We start from the raw sequence: 11,172 nt of genomic DNA, 5'->3' as shown, positions 1-11,172 counted from the left end.
AACCAGAGGACAAAGCTTAAAAATACGGGGTAGGCCATTTAGGACAGAGATGAGGAGAAACTTGTTCACCCAGAGAGTGGTGGCTGTGTGGAATGCTCTGCCCCAGAGGGCAGTGGAGGCCCAGTCTCTGGATTCATTGAAGAAAGAGTTGGATAGAGCTCTCAAGAATAGTGGAATCAAGGGTTATGGAGATAAGGCAGGAACAGGATACTGATTGAGGATGATCAGCCATGATCATAATGAATGGTGGTGCAGGCTGGAATGGCACAATGGCCTATTCCTGCACTTATTGTTTATTGTCTATTGACACTATTGGCAAGGGCAACATTTTCACCCATCCCTAACTGATGTTGACCTTATTGCACCACCGCCTTCAGTGTGGTCTCGTGCTGTTAGGATGCGACTTTCAGGATTTTCACCTTCAAATTTAAAGGAACAGTGATCAAGCTTGAAGTCAGAATATCTGTGACTTGGAGGGGAGTTGGCAGTCGTAGCATTTCCATGTGCTTGCTGCCTTTGTTTTTCCAGGTGGTAGAGGTTGTAAGTTTGGGAAATACTGTGAAGAAATCTTGGTGAGATGCTCCACTGCATCTTTTAGCTGGTACACAATAGAGCCAGGATCCCTTGGTGATAGAGAGAGTGTCTTTCCTGCAAGTTGATTTGCAAATGGAGAGTATTCAACATATTCCTGACTTATGCCTTGAAGATGATGTACAGGCCTTGCCACATTTAACTGAGTGTGGTGTCAAGGCACACTGGTAAAATTAGAATCAGTGGGAATCTGGAGAAAATTTTCTGGTTGGAATTCTATCTGGCTCAAAAAAAGATGGTTGTGGTTGATGGAGGTTAGTCATCTCAGTTCCAGGATATCTCTGCAGGGGTTCTTCAGTGTAGTGTCCTGGACCACTATAAGAACATGGAGATGTTTGCTGATGATTGCATCATGTTTAGCATCATTCATAACTCCTCAGATATAGAAGCAGTCCATGTCTAAACTCACTAAGTCCTGGATAATACACAGATTTGGGCTGACAATGGCAAGTAACATTCATGGTAGGTAATGACTATCTCCAACAAGAGAGAATTTAACCATCGTTCTTTGACATTCAATAGCATTACCATTGCTGAATAACTGACTACCAACATTGTGGAGTTTACTATTGACTAAACTGAACTGGGCTAGCCATCTAAATACATTGGCCATATGAGCAGCTCAGAGGCGAGGGATCATGTGGTGAATAATTCATTTCCAGACTCCAAAAGCCTCTCTACTAGCTACAAGATACAAGTCAGGAATGTGATGGAATGCACCCCAGTTGCCTGGATAAGTGCAGTACCAACAACACTGAAGAAGATTTGCATCATCCAGGGCAAGGTAGCCACTTGATTGGCACTACATCCACAAACATTCACTCGCTTCTGCATTAGTAATCACTGGCAGCAGTGCATACCATTTACAAGATGCACTACAGAAATTCACTAAGTCTCCTGAGATGCCTCTTCAAAACCCATGACAAGTTCTATTTCGAAGGACAAAGCCAGCAGTTGTGAGACTACACCACCATTTGCAAGTTCCTTTCCAAGTCCCCACCATCCTTACTATATCCCTGTTCCTTCTTTGTCATTGGGTCAAAATTCTGGAACTCCCTTCCTTGAAGAATTGTAGTTGTGTCTGCGTCAAATGGACTACGATGGTTCAATAAAGCAGATCACTCTTGTCTTCTTAAAAGTCTAGAGGTTCTCATGTCCTAGAGGAAATGATATCCAGGGCTGTAAAGGAGTTCAAACTAATAGCGTGTTGGAATGGAATTGCTAGAAATATCAGAAACCTACTTTGATTTGATTTATTACTGTCATGCGTACTAAGGTATGGTGAAAAGTCTTATGTGCTTTACAGATTGTACTATACAAGTGCATCAGGATAACAGAACAGAGTACAGGATTCAATGTTCCATCTGCTGAGAGGATGCAGAGAGAGACCGACATTAACATTAAAGAGATCCATTCAAAAGTCTGATAACAGTGGGGAAGAAGCTGTTCTTAAATCTGTTCTTGAATCAATTTATACGTGTATACAAACTTTCATGTTTTCCGCCTGATGTAAGATGGTGGAAAAGAGTATTACTGGGGTGAGGGGGATCTTTGATTATGTTGGTTGCTTACCTGAGGCAGCAGGAAGTGTAAATTAAGTCAGTGGATGGGAAGCTAGTTTGTATGATGAACTGGGCTGTATTCACAACTCTCTGTAGTTTATTTTGGTCTTGGGAATAGTAGTTGCCGTACAATGGTGTGATGCAACCAGATGGGATGCGTTTTATGGTGCATCTATAATAAGTCAGGATGGTAGGTGGCCTGGAAATGAACTTGCTGGTGGTAGTGTTCCCGTGTATCTGCTGCCCTTGACTTTCTAGAGCATGATGGTGTGAGTTTGGAAGCTGCTGTTAAAGGGTCTTTGGAGAATTTCTGCAATACATTTTCTTGATGATATACACTACTGCTACTAAGTGTTGGCAGTGGAGCAAGTGGATGTTTGAGGATATCGTATCAATCAACTAACTATGCCATGGAGGATGTCAAGCTTCTTGAGTGCTGTTGAGTGCTGTTGGAGCTGCACTCATCCAGGCAACCAGGGAGAATTCTGAATGCTCCTGACTTATGCCTTGTAGATGTTGAACTGGTTTTGGGGAGTCAAGAGGTGAGTTACTCACCACAGGATTCCCAGCAGTCCAATCTGGTCTTGTAACCACAGTATTTATATGGCTAATCCAGTTTAATCTCTGGTCAAGGGTAACCCCAGTATGTTGATAACTGAGGATTCTGTGATACTAATGCTATTGAATGTCAAGGGGCAATAGTTAGATTCTCTCTTGTGGGATGTGGTCATTGTTTGGCATTTGTGTGCCATGAATGTTACTTGCCACTCGTTAGTCCAAATCTGGCTATTTTCAAGGTCTTATTCTATTTGGACATTGACTGCTTCAGGATCTGAGGATTTGTGAATGGTGCTGAACATTGTGCAATCATCAGTGGACTTCCCCATTTCTGACCTTACAGTGGAGGGAAGGTCATTAACGAAACAGCTGCAGATGGTAAAGCTTAGGGCACTACCCTGATGAACTTCTGCAGGGATGTTGGGAGGCTGAGATGACTGACCTTCAATTGCCACAACCATTTTTTACCATGTGCTAGGTAAAGCTGAAATTTAACTCTGTCCCCAAATGCTGTCTGACCTGCTGAGTATTCCCAGCACTTTATTATTTTTACAAATTTCCAGCAGCATTTGCAATATTTTGCTTTGGGGTGATGGTTATTCAATTTGCAGAAGACTTGAAAAAACTGTTCTACGAAGATATACACTGGAACAACTGTATGTCTATAAGATCACAGCCAAGGGCAAATCACAACTTTATTAACAGGTCTGTCTGTCTGAGGCAATAACTGGAAAGACGAAATCTACTGGTTATACTTTGAATCATGCTGTGAAATCAGTCAGTGTTAATATTAGCTTAGAAATGCTTAATGCATTTAGCTAAAATTCCTTGATGATACTTTTAGAGTTATTAACCTGTTTAAAGTAATTGGAAGGTTAATTGTCAGTGTACAGTGTTACAAATTGGAACTGAGGCACTTGTACTCTTATGTACCTAAAATAATTAAACAGCAAGTTGTCTTTATTCTTGAAAAGAGTTCCGAATGTGTCTTTAAAAATATGTGCTCAAGCCAAATGTAATTTTCCAATTAGTTTCAAACAGTTTGCCTTTGCAGTGATGATACTTAGAATTTACAGCACAATTGGGACTTTAATGAGCTTTGCATGCAGTCCATCTCTTTGCATTCACCAACCAGATGGCAATGCACCCAATTATGCTGTTATATTATCAGCTTCTTTGTTTTCATGTACCATAGTTTGAAACCTTAAGCTAAGGGGGAATCAGAAAGTAAATTGAATCCATCAGTCTCTGAATTATTTATCTGGTGAATGATACAATAGACCAATTGATGGTTTGAATTCCTCTGTCACAACACAATTATAGAGCATTTTGTCAGGAAATGCAGATGGCATGAATATGATAATAATCAACATTAATTTAAGTGATGTGTAACACGTCATTTTTATGTAACAAAATACAAACTAATTTATAAGAACTGCTGTGACAATTCAAAAGCTGCCCCTTGCTTTCCAGTTTAGAATTAACTGTAAGAAACAACAATGTTTAACCAATGAATTTTTATTATTATACTCGTATTTTTATTATCAATGTGAAAATTATCCTTAAATTTACAGACAGGAAGAGACATTCCAAGAATTGTGAATTGCTACAAGTTACTAGCATGTGATAATCATGTCTTGGATTTTCATAAAGTTGTTGGATTTCTACTTTAATTGCCTGGTAAATAGGGACAGAATGTTTAGTGGTGTGATAATTGTTAAGACTGCCAACCAGCTCTTCTTCCCCTAAAATTAACTAATTGAAATTGGAGAGTTGCATTCCTTTAGATGGTGAATTGTTTTAGGAGATTTTTAAAAATGTCAAATTTAAAATGATCTTTATTTCTTACTTCTTTTTCTATCTCTTTTCTCTACCCTTTCTCTTATTTCATTCTGTTTTATCCATGCCTGATTTGATGTTAAATCTACCCACGCCAATTCATCCTATTTGTCAGCCCTTCCTCTCTTTCTGCTCAACTCTGACAATATTTAAGGAGATCCACTAATACAAAATCAAAATATGGGAAACATGAGCAGATCTGAAATACAAATTTAAACAATGAAATGTTCAGCAGATCAGGCAGCATCCACGAAGGGGAAAAAAAGAGTTAACGTTTCAAGTTTCTCCATATATCCTTTCTGACCTGCAAGTATTTTCAGAACTTTCTGTTTTCATGAAGGATATACAGTGTTGGCCAAGATCTTTGCTGTGCCATTATTAGCTTGTACAGCCAATAACATTATGGGTAAAGCATTTTTGAAGCTCAAGGATGTAGGAAGACACACATGCCAAGCAATTCCCTACTTTAGCAAATTCTGAGTTATAGACTTCCTCAAGTGATATTTGGGCAGCTGACTGGCTCAGTGACAGAAGAAGTCCAGTTCCTTTGTTTATTAACTTATATCCTTGAAATAATTGCTGAACACGTGGAATAAATTCATTCAAGCAGTGCAGCTGAATTCTGCTGCACCTGATATTGGCAGATAGCTGTTTAATATGACGTTTTAGCATTTTTTCTATCCACCGTTGTAGAATCGACAATTCAGTGTCTCAGTTAAAAGATTGCAGAGGAAAACCAAGTGTTTCATGAGCATTAAACAATTATCGGCTAATATTTCCAACAATGAGTTCTGGGCTTATTCTGGGGATATTATTTATTTTGCTGTTGTTATCTTTCATTGCAGGAAGAGGACATTGGGATGAAGACAGTGTTGTCAGTTCACCAGATCCTTGTTCTGCCAGTGAATCCGGGGACAGGTACCACAATGAGAGGTACCAGAGTAGTCCACATGAGCCAAGTAAAATCGAGACTCTGATTAGAGCAACACAGCAAATGATCAAAGAAGAGGAGAGCAGGCTGCAAATGAGAAAAACTACCTCGGATCAGTTACCGCCAATGAATGGCGTAGGCAAGCTCCATGCTGCATGTTTTAATGTAAGCTACCAACAGCAACAAATGACCAGTGTTGTGTGTCGTGCTCCACCAATGTCTAACATCTCTCGCTGTGATCACCTCCAACAAAGAGATGGGAAGATCGTCAGCCCTCATGAAAACGAATACAATGGCAGCCCCATTTCACTCTCAAGAATAAGTAGCCCTAGTTCAGATCGAGTTTCAAAGACAAATGTAGCCTTAAATAAGGACTACCTAGCGTCAGACATGTCTCCTCATCAAACAGGGGGGAACTGTGCATCGTCCCCGAACTATTACTCCACCCATCCCCGACAGTACTTTGATAAACATGCCTATGCACTGACTGGCTATGCTTTTGAGCACCTGTATGATAGTGAAGCCATTAAAAACTATTCTCTGGGCTGCAATGGCACTCACATTGACGTGACCTCTCACTTCCGAATGCAACAGGATCCAACCCATGTACACAAGAGCACCACGGTAATTATTACTAATGGAAGCTGATGTTTCACTGTAGTAGAAGTTAGGGTGAAAGATAGCAAGCAGGAAGAGAGCAGCAACTTGGATTTAAAGGAAACATTGAAGCTGCACTTGTATTCCCAGTGCCAGCTTGCACATGGGCACTGAACCGGGTTTATCACTCTGCTGTGCTTGACAGTCAATCTAGTGTATGCACTACACGTTTTAGGTTAATCAATAAGGCCGGTGGGGCAGGAAAGCTTTCCTCTTTTCTATTTGTGGCAAAATCATAAATATGATTTTTTTTTGAAAGGCGTTTACAATTTTGCTACACATAGCACACAAAGTTTTTCCCCTCTTATTCCCACTCCACCCCATGGTATAATCTGCATTAAATGGTGAGTCAGTTACATCAGAGTTAAATATAAACCAGGCTATAGGATCTATTTTGGGTTGTATTTCAATGCGTTTAATGAAAGTTTTTCTAAAGCATTCTGGCAGGAGTATTAAGACAGGGTTGAATAATTTAACCTTCTACAATGCACAGATTCAAGTGGAATAATTCCTGACTTTAAAAGCAAAGTATTGATTGTGATAAACTGGCAGACTGGGAATTACATCTCGCTGACCAGCCTAAGGTAATATCATAATGGCGAGCTGGCTGGTTGGCAGCACCTCATATCAATAAGTTAATTCACGAGTCACTTATATAGCTGAACATTGAGGGCTAAATTATGTTGAATCAGCCACATGTTGCTTAAAAGGACTTGGTTAACATGGAAAGGAAAAGATTTATGAAAGCTTTCATGTATCAAAGAACAGTTTGAACGTTGGCATCAAAGTCTATGAGTGTAGCAGTGAAGAATGATGGGCACTTGACTTTAACATCCATCGGCTCATTTCACTTTCCAGTCGTACCAAAACGCTTGCTTGTGAGACAGGAAATCTCGTGTTTGCAATTGGAGAAATAAATGCAGTGAACCAACTAAACAAATTGAATTGAATTGAAGTTACTTGGCACACAGCGGGTCTTTTTTTCACAAGGTATTTAACACGTTTTACAAGGCCGTTGCTTTCTTTTGCTGAGTTGTTCACACAGAATGATGGCAGTTCCAGCAATTAACAAAAGAAAGCCATAGACCAACACTTAAGGAAAGATTACACACAAAAATTTTTTTTTTCTGTTGGTTATACTCAAAATATTGAAACACCTGTAAAGTTAGGCCTATTTTTGTACCCATTGCAAATGCCTTTCCTTAAGTATCTACTTTCCATAAGAATACAAGTCCAGTTTTCAAGGTATCTTGAGGTGCAGTGGCAGTGTCTCTACCTCTTGGCTAGGCAGCTCAGGTTCAAGTCCCACCAGCCCCAGACATGTACCATAACATTTCTGAATAGGTTATTTCAAAAGCCCACTTTTGAACTTGTCATTTTAAAAGAAAATTTGTGCCCAATAAAGGAAAAAGGAGTTTGCTCACAAATCTAATCTTCTATCAAGTTTTCCCATCCAGACCCAGCTGTGTACAGGAAATCCAGTTTGTCAGATTTTTAAAATCACTTGCCTTGAATTTGAGTAATCTTATGATGAATTTGCAAGTCCCTTTCAGTCAGCCTTTTTCAGATTGACAAGCCAGCTCAGCCTGAATGACAAGCCTGCATGGTGGCTTGTAACAGGACTCATTAGCTTGTGGTTCTCTACCTTAGAAACTGCCTGTTCAGTTTGACATAGCAGCTAGTAAAAATGGGTAGAAAAGGAACAAGTCAAATGGACTGAAACAAATGGCAAAAGCAGGCCAGAATGCTACAGAACTGTATTCTGTTTCTGTGGTAATTGATTTTCAAACTAGAAAGTCATTTTTACTTAAAAGCCAGAGGGGTCATTTGGGGCATTTTTGGTTATTTTAGCAACTTGCCTCAATAGTTCTTTCTCTGTACATGACAGAAACTATAGTGAGTCCCTATTATGAAGAGAATTGGATCATCCCCAATATTCTTTTAAACAGTCAAGAATACGATTGAGAACATGATGTTTTCCATTCAATAAGATCCTATTGAATATCTTCACTTTTTTTTGCTAGGTTCCACTGATCAGCCAGCTCCATGTTTTGGCAGGTGTTCTGCCTTTAAACTGTACAGTTCCTGGCTTGTTCCATTATTGTTTTAATAGATGAAACTGTAAATAATTGAGTGCATGACTTGAGATTACAGTTATGGTCAAAGCCCAGAAAATTTGACTTATTGCCTTTCCAATAATAACAAAAAAAACTGGAACTCTGAACTGAAACTGGAACGAGATGTATGCGATTAAATTATTGTCCTACTGAGAGTTAATTTTCTTATGCAATTAATTTCTTTCTAACTTCAGAAGCTAAACAAAGACATACTTTATCAGCCCTATACTACAGCAGGTCACAAAATACCATACAAAGAATGACAAGAAATCACGTGACAAGAAAGCTGGACCATGCAACAGCCCTTGAAGCACCAGTAATGGCATTTGATATTTTGAACAATATAGAGTTTCTGTTTATTCAGGAGGCTGGGTGCTTATTCTTGGATAGATTAGGGTCTGCCTTGCTTTCTCTGTCTTGATGTCCTGATTTTAAAAAATCCGGTGATATTCTGTTGGAAATGTTACTGTTCTGATAAAATTCTGCCTGCAACCCACCACTTAACAGTGTACAGTTGTTGGTAGCCTTGTAGTACATGTTGATGTGAATACAATTGTAAAATGGTGCCAAGTTCTTTTTGTGTATTCATATAGATGACTATTATTTGTATAGTTAATCCCTAAGATCCTGTAAAGTGTTTCCTGTTAGATTTATTTATATTGTAAATAGTTATAACATTTGAAGTACATGTGCATAAAATGTATTTATTATGTGAAGAAAGAATGTTTTGGGTTTTGAAACATAGTTACAATTAAACAGGTTTTTTGTTTCTATGAGTCCACTCTGGGCAATATGAGCATTGTGGTTGTGTAATGAGTCAGGAATTTACAACGTAGAGACTTTATAGTTTTCTTTGAAGGGCTAAAAGTTAATAACTTTCTTTGGACAGTAAGTTTTGTGCACATCAGTATGAAGGGTATCAGTGTTGGAAAATTGAGACTTTCATCAACTGGTTTTGAAACACTCAAATAAAAGCAAAATACTGCAGGTGCTGAAGATCTGAAATGGAAGCAAAGTGCTGAAGAAACTCAAAAGCTTGGGGCTCCAAAGAAGTCATCAGATTCAAAACATTAACTCTGTCTGTCTGTCTCTCTTTCTATAACGGTGCTAGACCTGCTGAGCTTTTCCAGCACTTTCTGTTCTTGATTTTAAAACGGTCATAGACCAATTGTCTTTTTACTAAGCTCCAAGAAAGTACTTTGGAACAACATTCTTTACTAGGAGAAAGTGAGGACTGCAGATGCTACTGCCCATTTCACTTCACGAAGCAGCGTGTTGCGAGAGAATTGCCAAATTAGAATCAAGCTCTGGAAGCTTTTGTATTGTGGTTCATGTGTTTATGCCACTTGGTAAAGAATGCTTAGAATTTATATTGCTCAGTGATCATTCAGCTTTGTGGGTGCATGCTCAAATACAGTCCAGACCAACGGGATAATATTCACCTTTGCTTCTTTACTTTCATTCATAAGGTTTGGGTATTGCTAGCTGTGCCAGGATTTTATTGCCTATCACTAATTATCCAGAGAGCAGATAAGAATCAACCACATTGCTGGGACTTTGGAGTCACATGTAGGCCATACCAAGGCAGGATGGTAGATTTTCTCCACTGAAGTTCATCAGTGAACTTGATGGGTTTTTTCTGGCAATCAATAACACTTCCATGTGTCATTATTAGATATTTAATTCCACATATTTATTGAATTCATAATTTCAATACCTGTCATGGCAGGATTCAAGGCCAGGTCTCCAGAATATTATCTAGGTCTCTGGATTAATAGTCTAGCTATAATATGATTAGACCAACAGCTAACCTCTGCTGTGTATATGGGTACAATGTGAAATGAGTTTGAGCAGTCTCAATCCAATTCCTAGGGTGTTTGTCCCAAAGCGCATAACTGTTCAAGTTTGGTAATCACACTTGGGAAAACCACAAGGTAGTTGGAAGGAAGTTAGAAGCATGTCAAAGTGGTACAGTATGGTGTGTTTTCCTGACATTGGCACTGACAAAGAGAGCCTTACTTCGTGTCTGGCTAACCAGTGTGCATTTATTGCATGAAATAAGAAGTGTTCCATTTCCCAGGAACGGTAAGCACAAAGCGAGGCTAAAGTTGGTCTGTCGTGATCACAACAGTCTTTTGGCCGTATGCGCAACATCCTGAAAAGAAGGACATGTGTAAAATGGGCTGCTGCCTCACCACTGGTTGTTTTGTATAACTGACAAAGACAAGTTCACCATCAAAAAGTCAAAGATACAAGGTTTCATTAGGATTTTTATTTCATGGCACCTCAAACCAGCAGGAGGTTAGAATGTTCATTGCAAACAAAGGACAACATTTTCATCAATCTTCTTGGTACTTGTTGAGGTGACTAAGCAGACTGGGGCAGAATGGAGCATTTTTGCATTTTCCACTTGTATTTAGCAATAACACCGTGCTTGTATTTAGCAATAACACTGTGCCACCGTGCCGCCGTGTGGGCGGCACGGTGGCACAGTGGTTAGCACTGCTGCCTCACAGCGCCAGAGACCCGGGTTCAATTCCCGCCTCAGGCGACTGACTGTGTGGAGTTTGCACGTTCTCCCCGTGTGTGCGTGGGTTTCCTCCGAGAGCTCCGGTTTCCTCCCACCATCCAAAGATGTGCAGGGTCAGGTGAATTGGCCATACTAAATTGCCTGTAGTGTTAGGTAAGGGGTAAATGTAGGGGTATGGGTGGGTTTCGCTTCGGCGGGTCGGTGTGGACTTGTTGGGCCGAAGGGCCTGTTTCCACACTAATATAATCTAAAAAAAATCTAAAAATCTAAAATCTAAAAAATCTAAAAAAAAATCTAAAATCTAAAAAACAATCTAATATAATCTAATCTAATCTAAAAAAATCTAACAATATGTCACATGATATACAACACAGACTTGTTTTCTTC

The 11,172-nt window shown here is 39.4% G+C and overlaps 1 protein-coding gene across 2 annotated transcripts in view; it reads left to right on the top strand.

Moving 5' to 3' along the window:
- Positions 1 to 9,048, top strand: part of LOC122548402 (single-minded homolog 1-like) — a 91,468-nt gene extending 82,420 nt beyond the window's left edge. Inside the window, exons 12-13 of one of the 2 annotated variants that reach the window (XM_043687005.1) lie at positions 5,396 to 6,105; positions 8,450 to 9,048. In XM_043687005.1, the coding sequence (XP_043542940.1) occupies positions 5,396 to 6,105; positions 8,450 to 8,518 (779 nt within the window). In that variant the 3' untranslated portion in view covers positions 8,519 to 9,048. Of the gene's footprint in view, positions 1 to 5,395 lie in introns of both variants that reach the window. The other variant, XM_043687006.1, reaches the window with a different exon arrangement.
- Positions 9,049 to 11,172: the final 2,124 nt, after the last annotated feature.

This window comes from Chiloscyllium plagiosum, chromosome 3 (assembly GCF_004010195.1).
Source record: "Chiloscyllium plagiosum isolate BGI_BamShark_2017 chromosome 3, ASM401019v2, whole genome shotgun sequence".
NCBI lineage: Eukaryota > Metazoa > Chordata > Chondrichthyes > Orectolobiformes > Hemiscylliidae > Chiloscyllium > Chiloscyllium plagiosum.
Note: the sequence above shows the minus strand (reverse complement) of the source record. Positions and strands in the feature narration are given on the sequence as shown.